General features: G+C 58.0%; 1 protein-coding gene across 20 annotated transcripts in view; it reads right to left on the reverse strand.

Moving 5' to 3' along the window:
- Window positions 1-4,835: 4,835 nt before the first annotated feature.
- The window catches only part of RAB3IL1 (RAB3A interacting protein like 1), a 51,889-nt gene continuing 30,633 nt past the window's right edge, over window positions 4,836-26,091 (reverse strand). For 5 of the 20 annotated variants that reach the window (XM_078341193.1, XM_078341194.1, XM_035262944.3 and 2 more), the window contains 9 exons: window positions 14,296-14,548; window positions 13,804-13,899; window positions 13,632-13,709; window positions 12,716-12,934; window positions 10,779-10,907; window positions 10,571-10,683; window positions 8,516-8,615; window positions 6,350-6,416; window positions 4,836-5,882 (listed from right to left, as the gene is read on the reverse strand). In XM_078341193.1, the coding sequence (XP_078197319.1) occupies window positions 5,800-5,882; window positions 6,350-6,416; window positions 8,516-8,615; window positions 10,571-10,683; window positions 10,779-10,907; window positions 12,716-12,934; window positions 13,632-13,709; window positions 13,804-13,899; window positions 14,296-14,355 (945 nt within the window). In that variant the 5' untranslated portion in view covers window positions 14,356-14,548 and the 3' untranslated portion in view covers window positions 4,836-5,799. Of the gene's footprint in view, window positions 5,883-6,349; window positions 6,417-8,515; window positions 8,616-10,570; window positions 10,684-10,778; window positions 10,908-12,715; window positions 12,935-13,631; window positions 13,710-13,803; window positions 13,900-14,295; window positions 14,549-19,279; window positions 19,466-24,506; window positions 24,718-25,049; window positions 25,106-26,091 lie in introns of those variants that run through there. The other 15 variants (XM_078341187.1, XM_078341184.1, XM_078341183.1 and 12 more) reach the window with 11 other exon arrangements.

The raw sequence follows: 26,091 nt of genomic DNA on the forward strand, positions 1-26,091 counted from the left end.
CGCTTGAACCCAGAAAGCGGAGGGTACAGTGAGCCAAGATTGCACCACTGCACTCCAGCCTGGCAAAAGAGCGAGACTCCATCTCAATCAGTCAATCAATAAGATACCTGTTCCTAAAAGTTAAGCGTTCACACCAATAAGGAATTCAAATCAGGCTAAGGTTGCTTCCCAGCACTGGTCGTCAAACCTGTCAAACCTCTATCAAACCACCTGGTCAAACCACCTGGAAAGCCAGAACCACCCAGGAGGGTCATTCGGTGGGTCTGGTGTGGAGGCGGAGACTTACGTGGCCAGCTCACAGGTGATGCTGACCGGCTGGCTGGGGAAATGCACTTAGAAAACCTAAGTATACTTCTCTGATATGCTAATATTTTGTCTTGGTCTGTAGAGGACCAGGATCCCCTGAAGGACAGAGGGGGCCTCTGTGTTCTCCCTGGTACCAGGAGCTCCTGCCTTTTGCTTGTCACGACATCCAGCAAGGCCCATGATTTCATCAAGCACCGGGGCTGCCTGGGCCCTTTCCAGTGAGGCACCCACTGACCATATCTTGGAACCCCAAACCTGGCACATGTGTGTGCGGGTGCATGGCCCTAGCCCAAGGGGGCTGCAGGTACCCCTGTCCCCCACCATGTTCACACAGCACAGGAACAGAGAAGGCAGACTCTTGGAGGAGCACATCACCTGCACCAAAATCCAGCTCTTCCACTGGGGGCATGGCCCTGGCGCCACCTTCAGCAGCCCTGGGTGGTCAGATGTGCCCATCCCGGGGCTCCTTCCTCGGGGCCAGCCCTGGCCTGGTCTCAGCCCCTGTGTGTGATGTGGTTGGGGGCTGTGATAGGTTAGGACCTCCATCTTTCCCAGCTGCCGTCAGAAGAGATGGGGAAGGTGAAGCGGGGTGGGGCACAGAACCAAGCAAGAGCTGTGAGTGAAGGCAGGGACCACGGCCCTATTGGCCAAGTCCTCCTTGAAGGCATCACTGTGGAGGCTGGGCGGAGCTCCCCAGAATACCCCTCAGGAAATAGGGGGTGCACACAAATGGCAACACGCACAAAAAGGCACTCAGCACTGCTAATCATCAGAAAACTGCAAATCAAACCACAATGAGATGCCATCTCACACTTGTTACGAGGGCTCCTATAAAAAAGAAAAAGGCCTGGAATTCCAGCAATTTGGGAGGCCCAGGCAGGGGGATCACTTGAGCCCAGGACTTCAAGACCAGCCTCGGCAACACAGCAAGATACATAAATGAAAAATAAAGTCATTCCAGGTATGGTGATTCATGCCTGTAATCCCAGCACTTTGGGAGGCTGGGTGGGGTGAGTGGATCTCTTGAGCCTAGGAGTTCAAGACCAGCCTGGGCAACATGACAAAAATCCCTTTTCTTTTTTTTTTTTTGAGACTGAGTTTCACTAGGGTTGCCCAGGTTGGAGTGCAACGGCGCGCCGTCTTGGCTCACTGCAACCTCCACCTCCCGGGTTTAAGCAATTCTCCTGTCATGGCCTCCCGGGTAGCTGGGATTACAGGCATGTGCCACCAGGTCTGGCTAACTTTATATTTTTAGTAGAGACGGGGTTTCTCCATGTTGGTCAGGCTGGTCTCGAACTCCCAACCTCAGGTGATCCACCCGCCTTGGCTTCCCAAAGTGCTGGGATTACAGACGTGACATTTCTACAAAAATAAACAAAAACTAGCAGGGTGTGGTGATGTGGGCGCCTGTAGTCCCAGCTACTTGAGAGGCTGAGGTAGGAGGATTGCTTAAGCCTGGGAAGCAGAGGTTGTAGCGAGCCGAGATCATTCCACTGTGCTCCAGCCTGGGCGACAGAGGGAGACCTGGTCTCAAAAAATAAAGAAAATCGGCCGGGCGCGGTGGCTCAAGCCTGTAATCCCAGCACTTTGGGAGGTTGAGGCGGGTGGATCACGAGGTGAACAGATCGAGACCATCCTGGTCAACATGGTGAAACCCCGTCTCTACTAAAAATACAAAAAAATTAGCTGGGCATGGTGGCGTGAGCCTGTAATCCCAGCTACTCAGAAGGCTGAGGCAGGAGACTTGCCTGAACCCGGGAGGCGGAGGTTGTGGTGAGCCGAGATTGCGCCATTGCACTCCAGCCTGGGTAACAAGAGCAAAACTCCGTCTCAAAAAAAAAAAGAAAGAAAGAAAATCACAAGTGTTGGCAATGATGCGGAACCCTTGTGCATTGTTGGTGGGAATGTGAAATGCTGTAGCCAACTACAGAAAAGAGTAAAAAAATGCCTTAAAAAAATAAAGATAAAACTACCATATGATTCAGCAATTCCACTTCTGGGCATATACCCAAAGAACCAAAGAGTCTTGAGGAGAGATTTGCACATCTATGCTCCTAGTAGCAGTGTTCACAATGACCAAGAAGAAGAGGCAGCGCACTGTCCATCCACAGATGCTGGGTGAAGAAAACATGGTCAGCCAGGCGCGGTGGCTCATGCCTGTAATCCTAGCACTTTGGGAGGCTGAGGTGGGTGGATCACCTGAGGTCATGAGTTCAAGACCAGTTCAAAAAAAAAAAAAAAAGAAACGAAACCGTGGTTTATGCGTACAGTGGAATATTATTCAGTCTCAAAAAGAAAGGAAATCCCATCATATGCTACGACACAGATGAACACTGAGGACATTATGCTAAGTGAAATAAGCCAGTCCCGAAAGGACAAATACAGCGTGATCCACTTAAATGACATCCCTAGTACAGTGAAATTCATAGGAAGTAGAATGGGGGTTGCCTGGGATAGGAGGAGGTGGAAATAGGCGGTTAATTAATGGGTACAGAGTGTGTTTCATGAAATGAAAACGTTCTGGAGATGTTTTACAACACTGTAAATGGACTTAATGCTACTGAACTGTACACTTAAAAATGGTTGGTGGGGGGTGGTGGGGGGGCTGAGCATGGTGGCTCACACCTGTAATCCAAGCACTTTGGGAGGCCGAGGTGGGTGGATCACAAGGTCAGGAGATCGAGACCATCCTGGCTAACACGGTGAAACTCCATCTCTACTAAAAACACAAAAAATTAGACAGGCATGGTGGTGTGCGCCTGTAGTCCCAGCTACTTGGAAGGCTGAGGCAGGAGAATCGCTTGAACCTGGGAGGCAGAGGTTGCAGTGAGCTGAGATTGCGCCACTGCACTCCAGCCTGGGTGACAGAGTGAGACTCCATCTAAAAAAAAAAAATGTTCACATGTGTCAGGGGCACTCAGAGAGGCCCAAGTGGGTGATCTAGAAAACCCATGGAAGGAACCCTGGTGGCTGGTGTCAGCTAATCCTCCCCAGCCACCTCCAAGCACCCTGCAGCTGTTCAGGAAAGGGCATCTAGGATACTGGTTCCTGCTATGGGCTCCAGGGCTGGGCTCATGATCCCTGTCCTGGGGCCACCATTTCCTCTGTGTCACTTCTGTGTGCCTTACTCTACTCATCTGGAAAATGGGAGAACAGTACTTTATAAGGTGCTGAGAGGATGAAATGAATTAGATCTGAAGGGTTTGTTTAGAATCACGCCTGGCAGTCAGTGCTGTTGTTAGCTCTGGTTGGGAGATAACGAGGTGAGTGTGTGCATCCCGCAGGAGTTTCAGTTCTGTTTATCACCCCACCCGGGGGGGCTGACAGCAGGTGATGCTACTGAGGGGCAGGCAGAGCAGGTCTGAGGTGTGGGACCCTCTGGCAGGTCCCTGGAGTGTGGCCTGGTATCTCCTAGGTCTTGGGTGTGGCTGGGCCAGGAGCACGGAAGCTGGGGGAAGGATGGACAGCTCCAGGGCCCAGACGTCCAACTTCCTTTGGCGTCCAGCTGACCCAGGCCTGACATAGAGGAAAGTGATTGCCACACAGGAGTTGGGATCACAGCAGGGAACATGGCCTCTCGTGCCTTTTTCTGACACCCTCCTTCAACTGCCTGCTTCCCTCTCCTCCATCTGATACCCTGCGCGTGTTCCTGGTTTGTGTTTTGATTGCCAGTCTCCCTGCTGGACATTCTCAGCTCAAACACAGGAGTCCCCAGCATGGGTGGAGGGCTTCAGGCAGTCCTGGCCAGTCCACAGCTGGTCTGACCTACCAGCAGTGTGGCACCGAGGCCTCAAGCCAATAGGGAAGTCCCCACGGATGCCACCAGCCCAGCAGACACTGACCTGACTTAGAAGCTGCTGTGCTCCCCACCACCCTAGGAAAGCAACTACTGGCCCGGGCCCACATCCCTCCAGATGGGGAGGGGCTCAGCCACCATAAGACACCTTCCCAGCCCCACTCTGGGTCCTCAGAGGTCCTGGCCACCCCCACCTTTTCCACCTGCAACTGCTGCCCCTTGCCGAGAGCCTAAGACCTGGGCTGGAAAAGCCGTCCACAGTCCCTGCCTGTGCTTCCGGCAGACATCACCAATCAATCCTGCCACTGTCATGCTGAGCAGCAGGCAGCCTGGATGCCTTGCCTCTGAGCTGCAGGCTTCTACAAGCCTGGAGTGGGCCACTGCTGGGGGCAAGGGACACCCAGAGGAGGACCTGCCTAAGATGCCACAGTGAGGCAGTGGCAGAGCCAGCCTTGGTGCCATTCTTCCCAAAAGCAGGCCACCAGTCACAGGGAGAGGGAGGCCTGGCTCATCCCCCAGGAACCCACAGCCCTCTGAATACTAAGGGAGGACTCAAACAGTCCTCTCCACAGCAAGTCAGTGGTGATGGCGGAGGTGGGGTGGCTTCAGGATTTGGGTTTAATCCCAAGCACGAGGGCGGGCAGGGAAAGGATTTGGTTTCATTCCTTCAGATGCCCAAGCCTTGGCTGGAGCCCCAGGGTGCAGGAGTGAGGGCGCGTGGCCACCCAGCCTGTACCAACAAAGCCTTCCTTTATTAAATAGAGATCGCGTTACATTCCATCAGAAGAAGGAAATCCGGATGTGGTGAGGGATGTGTCCAGGTGGGAGCCCCTAACCCTGGTCTGGTCCCGAGTGGGCTCTGATGGGTGGGAGGGCCCAGGTCCTGCCTGCCCACCCAGGCCCCACAAGCCAGGGCGGGTGTCTGCATGGCCACCCACAGCGGAAAACAGGCGTGGGCCATCTGAAACCCTGTGTGTGTTCTACTGTGGGAGACAGTGCCCCAATCCTTCCAGCGGTTTTGGGAGCAGGGCCTCCAGGAGCACAGGACTGAGATGGGGTGGGAGAGGAGGTGACAAGGGAGGCCTTTATGAAGGGGAAGGGCGGGGGAAGAAGGGAAGGAGGGAGGGGGAGGGGCCCTGATTCATCTTAACAAGGTTTTGGGGCAGTTCTGTGCTGTGGAGGCCCCGCCAGCTCCTCCTAGCAGTCCAGTAGAGAAGCCACAGAGAACAAGGCACGGGACAGCCACAAGGGGGCGCTGCTGGCCCAGGGCTTGGCAGCTTGGGCGGAGGGTACCCCGGAGATCCAGCCACCCATACAGTCCCTTTCTGAAGACATGCTGGCAACAAGGCACCTGCAGGTGGTTCTGGGGACTGGGGAGGGGGACGCTGGCTGCCTCAGGTGTCCCCTCCCAAGGGCTGAGGACCCCCGAGTATGGATCCAAGCTCCCTGGTCTTTGGTGCTTTCTTGAAATCCTCCTGGTGGTGGCAGAACCCAGTTGGGAAGAGAGAGGGGTCTTCCCATGAAGTCCAGGCCCATCCGTCCCTCTGTCTGTCCCAGGATGGACATGTGATGCCGGCTCAGGGCTGCCTCCGTGGTCTGTCTGTCCATCTGTTCTGCCTCTGGCTCCCTGCGTGTCTGCTCGCTCTGGGGTGGGTGTTGGCTCCATCTCAGAGCTCCCTCCGGGCCCGGGCTGCGCCCTAAGCCTCCTGGGGGAAGAAGCCGAGCTTGGCCAGGGACATCTCCTTCCGCAGCCGCGTGATCTCCCAGAACATGGGCTCTGCTGCAGGCAGAGAGGGTGAACAGGTTGGGGACAGCTCAGGGTCACCCTGAGGCAGATGGCCTGGTCCCCTCCCATGGCTTTTGACAGGGCAGCTGGCCAGCACTCTATGGCCCCTGGCCCCTAAGACAGATGACCTCGCCAAGTGGCTGGACCTCTCTGAGGCTCCACTCTTGAGCCTTGGAAACCGCTGAGCACTGACCACCCACAGGGGACCCGTCTGCACCACACTGAGAGTCACCCCATAGCCCAACGCAGACGTGCCGGAGAAAGACCAGCCAGACAGACCCAGGTACAGAGCTCAGCACCCTGGAGGCCTGTGAGCCCTTTAATAACCCACAACCCTCCCCGTTCCCCTGCCTCCTAGCTGAGTCTTGCCTCCGGTAGGGGCAGGTGGTCCCAGAGGGAGCTTCCCCGCCCAGCCCCACTCCTGTGTGCCATCCCTGAACTGGCCACCAGGGGGCGCTCACCGTCCTGCCGGACCAGGCCTTGCTGGATGTACCGGATGTAGGTGAAGAAGTTGCACACTGCAGTGATCTGTGGGCAGAGGCGGGGATGGTGTCACCGGCCAGCCCCACGCTCGGAGTCCCTTGACAAGCGGATCTCAGTCCAGAGCAGGAGGCCCGAGGTCCCCGCAGAGCCAGGTAGTGCTCCCGGACTCAGCTGGGACTGGGCTTCCAAGCAGTCATCAATACCAGCCTGACTAGTGCTGCTCCTAACAGCAGCAGCAGCAGCAGCCATTTAATCAAGCGCCTGCCGTGAATGAAGCAGATGCGCTTAGTATTCCACCATGCACGGGGGAATGCGGAGCCACCCAGGAGGAAGCCGCTGGCGCCCGTCACGAGGATGGCAAGGCTGACGAACCAGCCTGCAGCAGAGCTGCGGGACGAACCGGGCAGCCTGTCCTGGAGTCTACGCTGCCCTCTCACGGGCCTGCCTGCTGCAGGTGCCGGATGTCTGGGCCATCCAGGCCTCAGTCCAGAGCTACTCATAAGGTCGGGAAAGGCACAGTGTCAGAAGCCGCTCACCCGGACTGCCCAGGCCCTGGGGCCTCAGGCCTGCTCCATGCCAGGCTCCTGGGGACCCTGTGCTGGTTCAGTCATTGCTATGAGGACTCACCACAGAGGAGGCACTGTTGGTGCCTGGCCCAGGGCCCCTTCCCAGGCCCGGGCCTCATCTCCCAGCTGCTGAGAGTGGGGGCACTAATGGCTCAGAGGTGGCCCCCCATCCCTGTCCCCCTGCAGACCTCAGCCAATGACTGACTTGTGTGGCGATAGAAAGGCCAGTCCCCTTTCCTCAGGATGGAACCAACTCTACTAAGAGACCGGTGGATGGGGCTGAAGCTGGGTGGCAGCTGAGGCCACATCCTGGCTGGACTCCTCCCTCCCTTCCCTCATTCCCCTGAGATGGGCACACAATCTCCAGGTGAGGCCGTGCTTCTAGGGAACCCAGCCTAAGACAGGGTTCAAGATGGCCGGTAGCTGTGCCCGCCCGCAACAGCCCCTACTGAGTGTCCAACACTCCTGGGGAGGGCCGTCGAGTGACAGGGGCACCCATAGGCTGGGGAGCGAAGTTTCGGGGAGAGGCAGGACAGGGAGGTTCAAGAGAGCGAAGCGCGGTCAGGCCAACACGAGGCTTGTGCACCAGATGCACCTCTGGAACCTTCTCCAAAGCCCCGGCCAGCACCTGAGCCTGGGAGTCGGGAGCCCCGCGCTCTAACAGGAACTCTAGCACCACTCCTGGATTAGGTGACATCGAATGACAGAGGGGCGATGCCATCCCCTGACCATATTTCATCCATAAAGCTGCATCTGAGCTGACTGGAGAGGCCCTCCCAATGGCTCCAAAGTCAGCCACCCTGGGCAAAAAGGCCCTGTGACAGGGGACTGCTAGTGTCCTCTAGAAGCTCAGGGTGTCCCTGCCATCAGCCAGCAAGAAAGCAGGGACCTCAGTCCTTCAACCACAAGGATCTGAATGCTGCCAACAGCCGTGTGAGTTTGGAAGAGGACCCTAACGTCCAGAAAAGAACACAGCTTACTGCGACCTTGCAAGTCCCTGAGTAGAGAATCCAGTAAGCAGCTCCCCTGACGCGAGGAATTGCGAGCTGTTTTAAGCTACCAGATTGACAGTAACTTGTTACACAGCAACAGCAAGCCACTGCCCTTGGCTTGGCTGTGTGGCCCGAGTCAGTCTCTGCCTCTCTGAGCCTGTACTGTACCCTGCTCTGTAAATCAAGGTGTAAGGCTGGGTGCAGTGGCTCACACCTGTAATCCCAGTTCTTTGGGAAGCCAAGGTGTGCGGATCACTTGAGGCCAGGAGTTCGAGACCATCCTGGCCCCATCTCTACTACAAATACAAAAATTAGCCAGGCATGGTGGCACATACCCATAGTCCCAGCTACTTGGGAGGCTGAGGCAGGAGAATTGCTTAACCTGGGAGGCGGAGGTTGCAGTGAGCCGAGATGTGCCACTGCATTCCAGCCTGGGTGACAGTGAGAATCTGTCTCAAAAAAATAAACAAATAAAAATAAATAACTCCAGGTGTAGTGCTATTTATACTCCCAGGCCCAGGGCCCAGAGTCCCAGCACCCAGGTGGCCCTAAAGGAGCAAAGTAACCCTTGCAGAGGATGACTCACCCTGGCCCGGGAAGATGGTGAGATGTAGTAGTGGCTTTTGGAGTCCCCGAGCCGGATTCGGTGGCGGCAGGTACGGGTCAGCCCGCTCAGCGCACACATGCTGGGGGAAAGCAAAACAGGTCATGGGGGCTGGCTGGGCCTCACCCCCCACATCAGCCTCCCACCTGTGCATGCAGGGAAGATGCAGCAACTGAGAGGATACATGAGGGAGGGGCAGGCCTCCCTTCCCCCACCCAGCTTTCAAAGAAGCCCAGGGCCTGGCAGAAGAGGGAGCTGGCCCCAGCCGTCCCTGGGACAGACCTGAAACTCAGCTGAGCCCCACCCCTAGGACCCTTGTTTTGCCCCTACTGGGCAGGAGAGCTTGGTGAATCTCATGCCAGGGGTACAAAGCCGCACCCCCTGCAGGCGCTGCAAATGCCTCCCCCTCTACTTCTGGGACTCAGACCAGGCACTCCTCCCCCAGCTAGGCCAGTGTTGAGGTCTGGCTGCCTCCCACTTCCCAACACCCAGCAGCTACCCTGCACCCAGGCCCTCTGATCCCACTAACCCCCATATTCTCAGCCTTGTGCCAACCAACCCTGTCTAAGAGCCTTCTCTCATGCCCCCTTCTCTCCTCCCCCAAGTCCTGCATGACCTTAGCATCTTCAGCCACCTACATGCAGGGTCTCTGCAGGCCCTGAGCAACCCCCCTCTGGGCCCCACTCCCCAAACCTGCTCATCCCTGGCCACTGTCTGCTCAACTGTCTCCTTCTCACCCTCCGTTTGGTCACCAAATCCCCAGGCCAGGGCACAGCAGCAGGACTTCTGGCCAGCTGCCTGCCTCATCTCTCTTCTCCACATCACAGCCAGGAGCTCCTCCAAAAACCATGTCTGACCCATCATCTTCCCCTCTTGCTTTCCTAATTCCCAGGAAATAGGGAGAATCCCAAATAAAAGAAGGTTTAAAAAGCTCCTTGGCTGCAGGACTTATCAGAGCATTTGTTGCCTCCTGGTTCACTGTGATTCTCTGATGGACCAGAGAGCTTCTTTTCAGCTGGCAGTTATTGATTGCTTTTTTTTTTTTTTTTTGAGACAGGGCCTCACTCTGTCACCCAGACTGGAATGCAGTGGTATGATCTCAGCTCACTGCAACCTCCATCTCCCAGGCTCAAGCAATTCTCCTGACTCAGCCTCCTGAGTAGCTGAGATTACAGGCACCCACCACCACACCTGGCTACCTTTTATATTTTTGGTAGAGACAGGGTTTTCTTCATGTTGGCCAGGCTAGTCTCGAACTCCTGACCCTCAAGTGATCCACCGGCCTCAGCCTGTCAGAATGCTGGGATTACAGGCGTGACCCACTGCACCTGCCCTACTGATGACCTTTGCAGCACTGGCTAGTGGGTTAAGGCCCAAACCTGTGAAGCCTCTTTATACTCTGGCCCTAACAGCCTCTGCAGCCTCAGCCCCAAATCCCTGTCTCCCCACTGCTTAGCCAGATGCCCAGTGGTGCTTCTGCTAATACCCCAGCTTCTCATACCTTTGCACATTCTGTTCCGTCCACCTGAAATGCCCTTCCCTGCTTGGCAAACTTCCATTCATCCTTCAAAACCTGGCTCAAATGCTCCCTCTCCATGATGAGTCTCCCACCGGGGCATCAGCCCTCCCCAGCCAGCTCTTGGATGCCAAGGCGAAATCTTCCCCAATTTCTGCCCCTTGCTCCACCTGGCTATTTTGTTCTGCTGCTCCCCTGCTCAATTCCAGCTGAGTATCGGGAAGACAAATGCCAGGGCTACTGCATTATTTATTGGCAGAGGCAGAGCCAGCAGCTGACACTCATGGTTAAAGAAGAGGAAGGGAGGGCTCAGGGCAGGCCAGTCAGGAAGAGGCAGACCCCAGCTCCCCGGCTCTGTGGAGAGCCTGGGGGTCTACAGGAAACCTGCCAAACTGCCTCCTTGCCCTGCGGGGGGCAGCAACTATCCCTGTCCCGCCAGGCACTGCTGTATCCCTGACCACCCCTTGGGCTTGGCGGGGCTTTCCCGAAAGTGCAGGGAGGAGCTAAGACCCTCAGCTTACTTAGTGCTGCCGCCCTCAACCTCGGCCACCTTCACTGCGGGCAGTGTCTGCGAAGCCACCGGCTCGATGGTGAGCGTGTTGTCCTCCACGGCGGCCCGTACCAGCCCCGAGAGCTACGGCAGACCGGGGTGGCAGGCAGGGTGGTGAGGGGCTAGGCCCCGGGAGAGGGGCAGGACCCCCCAGCTGGCCCCCCTCTGCCATGCCTCACCTCCTGCATCGTGAAGTCCAGGCAGGGACCCACATCCTCCCGGTACACCCTTTCCAGGAAGGGGCAGGTCTTGTCCAGGGTGGGTGATTCCCTCCAGGTCTGGAACTCTGCAAACAGGATTGTGTCCACCTGTGGGGGAGGGTGAGCAGGGTGGGGGCAGTCAGCGTGCTAGGGATGATGCAGGCTGAGCTGAAGGGGAGTGAGGGAAGACGTGGGGTGGGCCCAGCAAGCCAGCAGGTCGGTCCCCAGCAGCCGGGCAGGGAAGCCAAGTCCAGCAGCAGCAGAACTCCCTTCTGCCCTTTGCACCAAAGAATTTAGAACTAAAAGGTTTTTTTTTGAGACAGAGTCTTGCTCTGTTGCCCAGGCTGGAGTGCAATGGTACAATCTGGACTCACTGCAACCTCCACCTTCTGGGTTCAAGCCATTCTCCTGCCTCAGCCTCCCGAGTAGTTGGGATTAAAGTCACCTGCTACCACACCCAGATAACTTTTGTATTTTTAGGAGAAACCGGTTTCACCATGTTGGTCAGGTTGGTCTTGAACTCCTGACCTCAGGTGATCCGCCCACCTCAGCCTCCCAAAGTGCTGGGATTACAGGTGTGAGCCACTGCACCCGGCCTAGAACTAAAAGCTTTGTTTCCAGGTGGGCATTAAGTTTCTGGGCGCTACAGGTTTTTAGAGTGGGGTGCAGGGCTTGGTCCTGAAGACCCTCACTGCCTCCTTGAGGAGGCCTCAGCACCAGCAGGTCGACAAGCACACACGGGCACGGACACACAGGAGGGACGCACACAGGCTGCCCTGGGCCCTCGCCTCAGAGGCAACTGCCAGCCTGCCCCAGGCCGCATGCAGAGGGAGGGAGGCTGGGAGCGGGCACAGTGGGAGACCCCTCTCTGGAGCCATTTACCTGTCGGGAAAAGGAGGGAGAGGGAGTGCAGGCGGGGGCCAGGGGCTCCCCAGGTGGGAGCGGCCAGGCCGGCTCGTAGGTGAGGTGAACTGCCTTGCTGGGGACCACGCAGAGGAGGAGGGAGAGCAGCGGGGGCAGCCCAGGCTGGGCGGGAGAGACAGACAGACAGACACAGTGCACAGAGACAGGAGGAAGGAGCAGAGGTTAATGTTCATTCAGAAGCTCAGAGCTCAGGAGGTGGACGAGGGCCTGCACATCTTCCCTGGAGACAGAGGCGGAGGCCAGGATGGAGCCGGGTGGGCTGGCATCAGGGACCCAGGAAGCTGAAGGCACCACCCACGGCCTTCTGAGGTACTCCCTGGTTGCAGCCCCAAACTCGGCTCTTGATGTCCCTGTCTCTTTGGTTTGTCCAGCAGCCCCAGAAGGCCCCATTCATCAGGTAAGAAAGCTGAGGTGCTGACAGGTGGCCTCATTTGCCTACAGACCCATGACCATGAGTGTCAGCCCAGCCTGGACCAAGCACCCAGTGTGGTCAGCTGAGGCAGGACAGACACCCTTCCAAAGACCACACTTGTCTTGGCCCCACCGTCAGAGGGCGCCAGAAACCCCTCAAGCACAGGGCTGTCACCAGGTGGTCCTGGGCCTCAAGACTGTAACCACACAGGGTCCAGGCAGCCTGTCCCTGGAGGCCCAGGGCCCCTGTTTGGCCCCTGCTTGACCAAGGGAGTGTGTGTCTCAGCAGAGGCCCCAGACCCTCAGGCCCAAAGCCAGCCTCAGGTGCAAAGACCATTACCTACTGCTTGGAGTCAGCAGGGCAGGGAGGGGGCATCAGGCCCCAAGAGGGCACACCCTGGAGGCTGCGGGCCAATGCCTCGTATCACAGAGGTTGGGGAGAAAGGACCTGCCCAGCCCTCACATCCCAGAGAGGTGCAGGACAGCCTCCAGGTCACAAAGCAGCATGGGGCAGGCTGGTCCTCACTGGGCTGTGACCCTGCCACCCTTCCCTGTGCCCAGAGCCGGCCTCCCGCCCTCACCTCCTTGCCCTCTCTGTCTGGGGTGAGGGTATGTCCTGCAGCAGGGCACACGGTAGGGCAGAGGGTGCTGCTGGTGCTCTTGTGGCGAGAGTGGCCCTTTCGGGGCCCGGTCTTGGTGGGGCTCAGCAGCTGGGGATGAAGCTCGCGGTTGGGAGAGGCTGGTGTGGATGTGATGACCAGTGTCTTCAAGGCTGTCACCTCTGCCTGCAGCATGTCGATCTGCACGGGATGGGACACCTGTCAACCCTAACCCAGGCTGCATGCCACCCTGGCTGCCACCGCCTATCAGCCCAACTCAGGACGACGCACTCCTGCAGCAACGAGCACCTGGTCCCACCCGACACCCTCAGAACAACCTTCAAGGGAGAGACCCAGATGCTCATTTTACAGTTAGGGAAACTGAGCTGATACGGCCTGCCCAAGGTCAGGCTGTGAGCAGGATTCTGTTAGGGACAAGTGTCTGGGAGCTGGCTGGGCCTCCCACTGAGTGTTCTGGGCCCCCCGCCCCCGGAGCCAGGAAAGGCCCAGGGCTCACGCTTTGCAGATGGGGAACCAGACTTGGAGAGAGAAAGCGACTTCCCCAGGCTCACACAGCCACACAGAGAGGGATTTCTGCTTTGTAAGGTGGGGCTGGGAGGAGAGGGAAGAAAGTGCAAAAGCCACAGGGTCGTCCCAGCCCCAGGGCAGCCCCAGAAAAGGCCGTGTTGTGCAGCAGTCACTGATGGGGTCCCAGGGCGCTGGGCCATGTGATCTCAGACCCCCTACTCTCCCTCTCCTCCCTGGTCCTGAGATCACCCAGTCCTGCTGGCCCCACCGAACCAGGTGAGTGTCCCCTGGGGTGGTGGAGCTCAGTGCTCACTGAGCCAGGGGGCGGGTGGGTGCCCGGCTGGCCTGGGCAGGCAGGGACAGGCCTCACCTTGCCCCGAGCCTCCTTCAACTGCTTTTCTGATGCCGCCTGCTTCATGTTGGCTTCTCGAACCATCTTGTGAGCTTCCTAGGAAGAAGCAGTCCCTGGGTGAGTGGCGAGGAGCCGATGGGTGCCCAGGTGACCCACTCCCCAAGTGGTTCCCGCGGCCCGGCAGGTGTACCTCAAACAGGCTGGCTGTCAGCTCCTCCAGCTCCTGTTCTAGCTGCTCCCGCACCTTGGACAGCCGCTCACATTCCTCGTCCTTTAGCTTCAGCTCCTGGAGGAAAAGGGACGGGCGCCCAAGCCCCTCAGCATCCCCAGGCCTGGCACAGGAGGGACCCGGCCCACTTGACCAGGCTCCATCCCCCGTCACCTCAGGTGGGGCCCAGAGCTCATTTCCTCCAGTGTCTGACAGTGCGTGAGGCTTTTTCCATTTAGCCACAGCATGAAGCCGAAGCCCTGCCTGCCAGTCCATTAGGGCTCAGGGCAGGTTTGCAGACAGTCAAGATGGGGGTGCCCACCGGTGTGCCCAGTACAGGCCTGGCCTGCAGTTGGCCTTGGTGAGGGCACATCCTCTTCCTTGGGGACATCTCTGGGCACCTGATGAGAGCCCACAGCTCTTCCAAGCTGACTTCTCCCACTAAAGCCCCTCCCGCCTGCCGCGGACACCCACCTTCTGCGCTCTGCGCAGTTCCTCCTTCAGGAACTCAGAGCCCTTCTCTCGGATCTCCATGGAAGAGCTGCGCAGGCGCAACACGTCCAGCTGAGTGGCCACGGGGCCCTCCTGGTCTTGGGCCACCTCCCCTGCGGAGGTCTCCACCAGGGCTCCTGGGGACTCCCTGTGGCCTTGGCAGGGACCTGTGCTCTTCCAGGAGACCGGGACAGCTGCGAGGGACGGCGGGAGGCCCTGGTCTGGCTGGGGTGGGCTGGAGACAAACAAGGGTATCAGCAGGTTCAAGGTGGGGTCCTGAGGCCTGGAGAGTTGAGCCCAGAAGGCCACCCCTGGGCAATGTGCCTGCCACTGGAGCCTCAGCCTTTCCATCTGAAAACTGGGACACTACCAGCTATAATCAGCGTTGTTACGAGGGCGAAATGTCCAAGCACAAGGTCTCTTGGGGCAAGAGGCTCATTCTTCTTTGTCAATCACCCCCTCCAGCCCAGGGCTGCGGGCTGTGTTTGGCACACACAGTAGGTGCTCAGCACACAGTAGGTGGTCAGCGTGTTTGTCTAACAGATGACTGTACATGCATCAGGGTTGAGAACAGGAGTCCCGCTAGTCTAAAGTGAAGCCAATTCAATGGCCCTACCTCAAAGGTCACTGAGTGATCAGATGAGATGTGAGTAAAACCTTGGTACCTGGGACGCACTCAAGCAGGAGCTGCCTTCACTGATACGGTGAATGAGAATTCTGCCCCCTTTGGGGTGAACCAGAGAGGAAGGATGAGGCCAGGGCAGGCAGGGCTGAGGCAGGAAGATTCTGCAAACAGCCTGGGCAAGACAGACCCACTTCCTGTCCCCCTGGACTTGGTGGGGAGCAGTCCCAGCTCTCCCCGGACTTGCCTCGTGACCTCAGGCAAATGCCGCTTCCCTGGGCCTCAGACTCTCCCTTCCCTGAAGCTGAAGTCCCTGGAGGTGGTGTGGGGCCCCATTCCCCCATCCCCACTCCCCACTCCAAAGTGGACCCTAAGAGGGAAGGGAGGGCCAGGGCCCGGCCAGTGGTGTTTTGTGCCAAGACAGCACCTCTGGACTCGCTCAGTCAGCAAAAGCTGGAGGTTCCTGAGCCAGCAGCTTCTGAGCGGCAGCAGCCAGGGCTGGGGATGGGGGGCTGGGCCAGCCGCAGATAACAGTAGGGAAGCTGGGGGAGGGGCCCAGGGAGGCTGCACCAGAGGGGAAGGCAAGGCCAAGGAGAATGTGGGACTCAGGACAGCTGAGGGAGGCAGAGGGAGGAGTGAGAGGCAAGTCTGTGGACCGGTCTCCCCTCCGTGTCCTCAGGACCTTGGGAAGGCTGCCAAGCAGCCCCTGAGCCTCAGTTTCTCCCTTGGTTAACACACAGAAAATGGGCCCCAGAGACCCCAGCAAGGAGCCCACTTCCAGCAATGAGTCCCTTCACTCAGCCCCAGCCAGTTGCCCAGCCCCACCTGCCCTCCACTCTGGAACAGGCCCAGAATGTGGCCTCAAGGCTCCTGCCTGGCAGGGACGTGGGCCTTGAGGACGAAGGTGGGGACATATATCCATCACTCCGTCAATGGTGCCTACGCCAGACAGCGCTCTCTCCTAATACCCTTTCTCAGGGAAGTTTGTTAGCAAGGTCCCCGAGGCTTGAGAGCCATGGCAGCCACTCCCCAGCCCACTGTGCCATGGCAGTGCCCTGGGCTGAAGTCTGTGCCCCGGAGAATCACACTGCCAGACTCTACACAGGTCTCTGGCCACGCTATCTCCTTTAAAACTCTCTCAATAGCCTACAGGAGTGAGCCGGGCACAGTGGCTCATGCCTGTAATCCCAGCACTTTGAGGAGCCGAGGCAGGTGGATCACCTGAGGTCAGGAGTTTGAGACCAGCTTGGCCAACATGGTGAAACCCCGTGTCTACTAAAAATACAAAAATTAGCCAGGCATAGCGGCACATGCCTGTAATCTCAGCTACAAGAGAGGTTAAGGCGGGAGAATCACTTGGCAGAAGTGATTCTCAGAAGTGAATCACAGAAGGCAGAGGTTGCAGTGAGCCGAGATTGTGCCACTGAACTCCAGTCTGGGTGACAGAGCAAAACTTCATCTCAATACAAACAAGCAAGCGAACAAACAAAAACTCAACAGCGCTTGTGGTATCGTCCCATTCTACAGACGAGGGGACGGAGGCTCACAGAGTGAAGGGACTTGCCGGGGGTCACGCAGCTGGTCAGTGACAGTGGTGGGATGGGTGTCTAGGTCTTCAGCCCAGGCCCAAAGCTGCCCCGCTGCAGGGGAAGGGCAGGTGGGGTGGGGAGTATGAGCGCTGGAATCAGCACATCTGCTTCGAGATAAAGGGCTGCCAGGCCCAGTGGGACTCGGAGGCTCCTCTTTGGCTGTAGCAGGGAAATCTGACCGAATTCTGGCCCGAACTGGCTTCTCAGACTTTGCGCATGCCCAGAAACCCCCTTTTCAGGAGGGAGGGCTGGGGCAGGGGAAGCTGTGGCAGAGAGAAGGGGCCAGATTGCGCAAGCCTGGGGTCCATGTCAGCCTCTGACCTGGGGTACACAGGAGCTCCTGGGAAAGTTGCTGAAATTCTCTAATCCTGCTTCCACATCTGAGGGATAGGAGCTGAAATCCTGCAGGAGGTGCTCTAAGAATTAAGAACTCTAACTGCAGTTCCGACCTGGTGCTGGGTGAATCCTGTTCAGTCCACAGACCTGTTTGGCTAAGACACCCACGAAGCCTGCCTGGGCTCTGGGTCCCGCAGCTTAAATTGGAGGCCTGGGGACCCTTGCCAACAAGACACCCCCAAACAAGGGTATTAGGAGAGAGCTCTGTCTGGCGTAGACACTACTGATGGAGTGATGGGGTTGTGTCCCCACCTTCATCATCATGGCCAAGTTCTTCAGTGCCACACGCCCACCTCAAGCACTTTCTCCTACGCCAGCCTCCTTCCCCCAGGGTACAATGCCAAGGAGGCTCTCAGGCCAGCCTGCAAGCCCATAGTCACTCAGGCTGGGCTGCGGGCTGCTCACTCCGGGCCAGGGGTGAGAAGTGACAGGGCAGGACAGAGGACCCTCGCCACCGCCTACGCCCCGGCCGAGGAGAACCAGGCTGCCCATGGGGGCCAAGCCTCATCCACCAGTGTGGCCTGGGCCTCTGGCCACAGTGAAAGACTAACTCTCTCTCCTGCTGGTCCCAAGCACATGTGCTGGAGGTGTGGCCGAGGTGTGGCCAGCAGTCCTCACCATTTTCCCAACAGGCTCTCACTTTTGACTTGCGGGAATATGGGGTGGTGGGGCAGGGGGCAGGGGACAGGGGATAGGGCTCAATTTTGCAGCCAGAGGAAACAACGGTCCAGGAGGCCTGAGACAGAGTCTGTGACACCCTTTGGCAGCAAGTGTGAGAAAATGGGACCAGCGGGACCAGCCGGTAGCTACCAACTCCCAACGCCAAAGGTGTCAGGAGCAGGAGGGGAAGAGAGCCTGCCCTGCACTTTGGGGGTAGCTGGAATCTGCAGACCCTCCTCCCCTCACTTCCAGGCTGCAAGGCCCACTCTTGACACTCCGAAATTTCAAAGAAGGGACCCTGGGCTCCTTGGATCCAGCCCAAGCCAGAATCTCCGATCTCACCCACACTTCAGCCTCCCAGGCCACAGGCCTAAAATCCTGGCTGTGAACACCCACGTCAGCGGGGAATGCAGTCCTCCGGTGAGCAGGGACCACCCAAGGCTCTGCTGCCTGACTCCCTACCCTCCTCAGTCGGGATCCACTACTCTCTGTGCAAACCTCAGTCCCTGTTCCCTGCAGAAACAGCCCAGCATCTGAGATGAGCCGCAGACGCCTCCGGAAAGGAGCCTGCTCAGAGGGTAAGAGTCAAGGTCAGAGGTAGATGGGGAAGCCAACATCCCCCATCCCAAAGCCGGCTCCCACTGCCGAGAAGTTCTGGCCGGTTCGTACAGGAAAGGCCCCATGGGTCACTTCCCCAGGAAACACACGAGAGAAAACGCAGCAACCACAATCCTCACCCCACCAGGCCTGCCCTAGAAGGGCCAGCAGGGCTTTTGCCCCGACCCACAAAATAGAGGGGAGACCTAGACTCCATGGCCTTAGGTGTCTCAGTATCCCCCCGAGCCAGCAGGGCCCGGCCAGAGGCCAGACCAGCATATCCCTTCCCCAGTGGCCAAGATGACCCTGTCCAGGCACCTCCTGGAGCTAAAGACCCCCTGTACTTATGGGCACAATGGATTCATTAAATAAGCAGGGGAGGGGACAGCCAGGGCAGCTCTGAAACTGGGTGAAGGAGAGGGCTGGGAGGGCACACTGGGACCACTCAGTGGGCTGCCAGGGCCACAGGCCTCTAGGGAGGCTGCAAAAACCCCAACCCAAGGCCTGGCTCCCAGGAGCAGTGCTACGGCACAGGGGCTGGTTCAGACTCACGCTCGGCCTCTGTAGTAAGGCTCTGAGGGGCCGGGTGAGGTGGCTCACGCCTGTAATGCCAGCATTTTGGGAGGCTGAGGCGGCTGGATCACCTGAGGTCGGGAGTTCGAGACCAGCCTGACCAACATGGAGAAACAACATCTCTACTAAAAATACAAAAAATTAGCCAGGCATGGTGGTGCATGCCTGTAATCCCAGCTGCTGAGGCAGGAGAATCACTTGAACCTGGGAGGCAGAGGTTGCAGTGAGCTGAGATCATGCCATCGCACTCCAGCTTGGGCAACAAGAGCTAAACTCCATCTCAAAAAAAAAAAAAAAAAAGTAAAGCTCTAAGGAAACAGAGGTTGACAGCCATGTGACTCACATCCAGGGACCAAGGGGGTCCCAGGAAAGGGTTCGTGTGCTAGCTCTCAGGCCAGCCTGCAAGCCCAGCAAAGCTCGGCTCCTCCAGAGAGCGGCCAAGTCTTTAGCCCCAAGCCCACAAGCATGTCAGGTCCCCAAGCTCTTGGCCACATCCACGCCAGCCCACCACTCCACACGTGTCACGTACTGGAGGCTCGGGACAATGTTGCAGGGATGCGCTCCTCCGTCTGGGCTCCAGGTGAGGCCCCTGAGGTCCAGAGAGGATGGTGATCTGGCCAGAATACACAGCAAGGAAGTGGCAGGGTGGAAACTGAGCACGGAGTACAGGCAAAGCACACCACGTGGCATGTCACCCAGAGGAAAGGGGATGAATGGTGGTTTTGGAGAAGTGAGGCAGGAGGCAGACGGGGTTTGAGGAAGTCTGAGACGGTGCCCAAGTGCTGGGGGTGCCACCCAAGACCATTGTACAGCCAGGCAGGGCCAGGGTTAGGAAGGGAGAGCAGGGAGACGCACAGAAACAGAAGATGGGAAGGGGAACTGTGGGAGGACCAGGGGCTGGAATGGGGGGGCGGGAAAAAGCAATTTAACAGTAATGAATCAAGATAATTCCAAACTAAGGGAAAGGTGATGCTCAGAACTGCAGCAGCCATGCCAGGAAAGAGGAACTGGGAGGGCGTCTTTCAGAGACGGGAAAGTGGGTGGCTGAGGCATTTGGGAAGTGGCACGTCCCGTAGGCAGCTGAAGGGGAACAGGCAGGATGGGGTGACACTGTCGAGTGGCACTGGCTTGGGAGAGCAGCCACAGCCTGAGCCTGGATGAGGGGCTATCAGAGAGGACAACGGCCAGAAAGCCAGAAGAACAGATGAGCGTGTCGGACACCAGAGCCGAAGAGTGTCTGGGACCCAGGGATGAAACAGGTCGTCTTGAGTCTCACTTGAGTTAGGCCAGGATCCAATGAGCTCAAGGCAAGGAGGGGACAAAAGGGTAGTTGGGGACCAGGGTGGGCCTGGGCCACTCAAGGAAGGGGGAGCCGGAGTAGGGAGAAGGGCAGAGCAGTAGGTCCTACTAGGAGACCATGGAGGAGGAGGGGGGAGAAGGTCAGGAACAGCTGGGGATGGGAAGCAGATCAGAACACCTGAAGCAAGTGGGCCAGGCCACTCCTCCGCCTGCCCTCGTCCCAGGTGACAGGACCAGCCCAGCCCAGCCCTGGTGGGGGAATCCATCCCTGTCTCTCCTTGGGAGCCCACACAGGGCCTAGGAGGGTTGCATCTCACTGCCCTTCTGCTACAGGGCTGGGCACGCAGTACAACCTCAAATCTGCCTGTGGCGACCCTGCCCATTCAGTCCAAGAATTGATACCCAAGACCTCCAACAGCTAACAGGTATACTGAGCACCTATTACGTGTCAGGCACCCCACCAGCCATGATCACCAGGCGGCCCCCTTCTTACCGTATTCCATTTAGTTTGCATCTCCCGCCCCCTGACTCATTTACCAAGACCTGTTGGGCATAAATCCTGCACAGAGGCTGGGCGGGTCTAGGACAAGCAGGATTCTGTTGTTTTGTTTTGTTTTTTGAAACAAGAGTTTCGCTCTTGTTGCCCAGGCTGGAGTGCAATGGCACGATCTCAGCTCCCCACAACCTCCGTCTCCCGGGTTCAAGCGATTTTCCCGCCTCAGCCTCCTGAGTAGCTGGGACTGCAAGCATGCGCCACCACACCTGGCCAATTTTGTATTTTTGTAGAGACGGGAGTTCGGGAGTTGGGAGGCTGAGGCGGGCGAATCACTACCTGAGATCAGGAGACCAGGGGCTGGATGGGGGGCAGGAAAAAGTAGTAACAGCAATGAATTAAGATAATTCGAAACTAAGGAAAAGGTGATGCTTTTCCAGGCTGGTCTTGAACTCCCAACCTCAGGGGATCCGCCTGCCTCGGCCTCCCAAAGTGCTGGGATTACAGGCGTGAGCCACTGGGGCTGGAGGACAAGCAGAATTCTAATGAGGATGTCTGCCCCGCACACCCAGGTCCTGATGGAAGAACAGCAGGAAAGAACTCCACCTGTTGAGGGGTAGGGTAGGCAGATCACAGACGGCTTCCAGGAAACAGCAACAGTGAGGATTATACAGCCCCTTCCTAATGAAGAGGGCTGCGTGCCTGACCCTGGAGCCCTCAGGCCATACTTTAGACTCTGTCTCACAGCCTCTAGTCCCCTGCGACTTAGGCAGGAGCTCACAGATCTGTGCCCTTAGAATAGCCAAGGCCCAGGGCAGAGAAGTGACTTGGTCAAGATCACACAGCCAGCTGATGGCCCTAGAGCCCTGGAGCTCCCCAGCATCTTCTTGCTGCAAAAACATGGTCCCCAACCCCTGGGAGGTTGGGGTGGTCTCATCCCATTCCTGGGCCATCCATCAAATCCCGGCCCTCACTAGAGATAGGTATGATGAGCCCCGTCTCTGGGGAAACTGAGATGGGGGGTGTGGGGGGGAGAGGCTGCAACAGTGTCATACGGGAACTTGAACGCTGGCTTCTGCTGACCAAGTCCCGAGAGGCCAGCACTGTGTTAGATACAAAAGTACTCAAGACGTTGTCCTCACCTCATCACCTTGGAGCAGGCTTGGCACCAAAACTATGAATGTGTGAAACGGTGGGGGATTGGAACAGGGCAGTCCAGTTTCAAGGGCACCTTGAAGCTGCCTCTGGGTTTGGAGTTCAGGGCCTACGCTCAGGAGCCCCAAGGAAGAGGACCCACCCAGGCTGCCGTCGAGTCCAGCCACCGCCGCCCACCCCAGGAGAGCAGCCCAGGGCTGGGGCCACGACCAGGACCTGTCCATTAACAAAGCCCAGCCACCAAGAGAAAGATCGTAGTTCATTTCACAGACGAGGAAACCAAGCCCAGAAACACCACGGGCCCCACCAGGGCCACCGACTCCTAATCCCAGCTCCTCCTATTCTAGAATCAACAGGCCCAAACATACACCTGCCAGAGCTACCATCAGCTTGGTCAGAGTCACCTTGCAAGTATGACTCTGAGCAGGACCCCTCCCAACTACTGCAGGGTCTGGGTAAGCTCTTCGGACACCAGACACCCAGCAGGTACTGGCAGCTTGGCCCGTGACTCTAAATCCCTGTCTCCACACCCAAACGGGGGCGGGGGAGGGACATAAAAATACAGAGCTCAAGGTAACCCCCAAGCTCTGCCTCTCACCCCTGCCCCCGGCTCCTCAGCCCCTCATCCTTTCCATCCACATTTATGAAGCACCTACTATGATACAAGCTCAGCACCCAGCTAGGCCCCGGGGGATGCATGCAGGAAGTAAGCCACAGGGAGGATTCTGTGGGGGTGAGCCTAGCAGCTGGCTCATTGAGAAGGGTTCTGGGAACATAACAGGGGGGGTGGACGGTTGGGGAGGGTTCCTTGCCCAGGATTTAAGGCTCTCTGACTCTCTATCCATCTACCGGAGGCTCTCAGCTGTGTCTGGCCCTGGCCTAGATGCCTCCAGGGAAGGACATTCTCTGATTTGAGATCACTTGGACTCCAGAAACCACTGACTTTACCTAGAGGCCCAGAGAAGGAAGTCCACACTCTCAAGGTCACACAGCAACTAACTCAGCAGCTGTTTTGCCTGGGCCCACCCCACATAAGACACAGGCTTCCTGCAGACAAGGCTGCTCCGCAAACACAATTCACCCCAGGCAGGACTGCCCCAACCTCTCCGGGTACCACACACCCACCTCAAGCACGTTCTCCTAAGCCAGCCTCCTCCTTGCTGGGGAACAATGCCAACAAATACACTGGTTGCCTTCAACTTTCTCCCTTTAAGAGTCTCAAGCAAGCCGGGCGCAGTGGCTCATGCCAGTAATCCCAGCGCTTTGGGAGGCTGAGGCAGGTGGATCACCTGAGGTCAAGAGTTCCAGACCAGCCTGACCAACATGGTGAAATCTCATCTCTACTAATAAATACACACACACACACACACACACAAATAAATTAGCTGGGCATGGTGGTGTGTGCCTGTAGTCCTAGCTACTCTGGCAGGCTGAGGCAGGTGGATCACCTGAGGTCAAGAGTTCCAGACCAGCCTGACCAATATGGTGAAATCTCATCTCTACTAAAAATACACACACACACACACACACACACACACACACACACAAATTAGCTGGGCATGGTGGTGTGCGCCTGTAGTCCCAGCTACTCCGGGAGGCTGAGGCAGGACAATCACTTGAACCCAGGAGGTGGAGGTTGCAGTGAGCCAAGATAGTGCCACTGTACTCCAGCCTGGGTGACAGAGGGAGACTCCATCTTAAAAAAGAAGAAAAGAAAAAGAATCTCAAGCCTTAGGGCAGGGCGTGGTGGTGTTAAGCCTGTAATCCCAGCACTTTGGGAGGCTTAGGTGGGAGGCTCACTTGAGCCCAAGAGTTTGAGACCAGCCTGGGCTACATAGGGAGATCCCACCTCTATTTAAAAAAAAAAAAGTCTCAAGCCTCTTCACACCTCACCCCTACCAGGAGCCCACTGTCTCTGCAGCCCCTGCTGGGGATGAAAGGCTATCCCTCCCCTAGCACGCAGCTCAGCCTTTGCTAGGTGCCATGGAATGAAGTGGATCCTGTCTGCCTGCCTACCTTTCCAGGGGGACTTCCCTCACTCCCCAGCTCTCTCCCGCAACCACTCATCTGGCCCAGGGTGCACAGGAATACAACTTGCCCTCATTCCGGCCACATTTCCTCCAGGACCTGTTCTTTCCAGGCCACTGAGAAGAGGAAGTGTTTGCCCAACTCCACAAAACCACCACAACCTTTCTGCACATAAAGGGCAGGGGTCCCACATCACATGGGCCAGGAACTGCAACTCCCCCTGAGAACCAATGGCTGAACAGACACAGCCACTGGGGCCACTAATCCAGGAACAGAGCCTGCTGCCCCACTCCAGGCTGCAGGAGGGTCCCACTTCACAACTCTGAGAGCCCCACAAGGAGGTTCTGCCCTCAACTTGGGAGCCACCCTGGCAGAGACCCAGCCCCTCTTTCCCAGTTGCACTGCTTTCCAAGACTTCATCCAGCCGAGGGGACTGAGGGACGGGTTGGGAGGGTGGGCTGGGGGTCCCTCCTCTAGGTGCATGCCCCAGAGTCGTGCACACTCTTCCCATAACCTGACACGTGCGTTCCTGATGAGCTAGGAGGAGTTGACAATGTCACCCTGGGTCGGTCGGCTGCCCACCCTCCGCACCCTGCACTCGAAGAGAGACGCCCGACCCCTCCCTGAGTGTCCTTCCATCTCCCGGCTGTGAGTCGGCTCGTCTGCAGGCAGGGAGGCGGCGCAGACCGGGCGGGGACCACCCCCCCCCGCCCATCCTCCGGACCCGGGAGGCGGCCGCGGCCCAGACCCGGCGCGGGACCGCGAGCGCGCGCGGACCTACCCGCTCCACATCCCGGCGCCTCGGGCGCCTGGGCGTCCGTTCCCAGCGCCGCCGCCGCGTCCTCCCGCGCCGCGTCCCCGCCCGCCGCCGACTCCGCCCGGGGCCGAGCCGCCCCAACGCCTGTCAGCCCTGCCCCGGGCTGGCCCGTCAGCGTGTGCCGCCGGAGCTCGCGGCCCCCAGCCCAGCTCAGACCCTGCCCTGGGCGGGTCACGTGGCCGAGGGGGCGGCCCCGAGGACACGTGCCCGGCCCCGCCCCTCCCCCAGCCCGACGCTGGGATCCGGCGCGCGCTCCCAGGACCGGCCCCACCCGGCCCGCAGCGCCTGGACAGGGAGACCGTGGCGCGGGGAAGGAACCCGCCCCCAACATCCCGGGGTCCGCGCCGCGCTCGAACTCTCTAGCTGACTCCTCCTTTCCACTCGCCATCTGCACCACCCACTTTGGGCCATCCCTGCTCAAGAACTTAGAATGGCTCCCGGGCTCTCAGCTTTCCTATTCTCTCACAGATTGTCACTTAAGGCAGCAGACCCCTCCCCGCTCCTTACCCGGCACTCCTCTCCTAGGCTTTCAGCTTAGCGCCTGTCCCTGTGCGACATCCTGCCTGCTGGGAAGGGGAGGGCACAGATCCAAAACGAGTTTTCTGAGTCCGGATTTCCACCTCTGATCCAACTCTCCTACCGGCCTCCTGCCTCCTGACACACTCTGCCCATCCTGCCTTTACCCACCATCCGCCCTCTCGATAGTATTCCCCTCCCCCCCCCACACACACCAGTACACACATACACACACCTGTCTGGTCCCACATCCTCTGTGAAACATTTCCCTGAACCCCAGACCACTGGTCCTGTCCCTCAGTTCCTCTTTTCCACCCATTCTGAGCCCTGATCATTGGCCTCAACTTCAACCTGGGACTGGACCAGTGAGAGCAGAACCCCTTTTCTCTCCCACCAGGAACCATGGCTCCCACCTTCTCTGTCTGGGGGAGGACTGGGAGTGTGGGGGGAGGTACTTCCCCTTCTAGGTGCTACCAGAGGTCTGGGTGCTACCCCTCCAGGTCCACTGACTCAGGCCCGAGGCTCAAGTGAGTTAGGTCCTCATCTGAGGAAACCTTATTCATTCACTCAACTCATTCATATATTCAGCCACTCTATCTGAGCGTCGACTATGCAAGGGCTGCGGACCCAGAAGGAAACTGTACAGACACAGGCTCTGCCCTCCTGGGGCTCCATGATGGTGGAAGGATGGAGGACGGGGGACATATTTTCCAGGACCTCTGCATCCAGGGCACAAATAGACAACAATGCTCCTTCCCCACTGGGCATAGTGCACACCAAGGTACGGACCCTGGAGAGTGGAGGCCAGGCTGGATTCTATACCTTGTTTACTCACTTGGTCTGCACTTTTGTGCAGTGAACAACCTAGACAGCTCTCCGTAGCATCCCTTCCAACTTTCTAGAATCATTCAGCCCCGGTGTCCCATAGCCATCGCTGCAGGGCAGTTGTTTCTGTGGCCATGGCTTCCAGAGGGCAGGGATTCTCACTTTCTTAGAGCCGTGTTCCCCCACCCCACCCCCAGCCCAGCTCAGG

Source organism: Callithrix jacchus, chromosome 10, assembly GCF_049354715.1.
Source record: "Callithrix jacchus isolate 240 chromosome 10, calJac240_pri, whole genome shotgun sequence".
Lineage (NCBI taxonomy): Eukaryota > Metazoa > Chordata > Mammalia > Primates > Cebidae > Callithrix > Callithrix jacchus.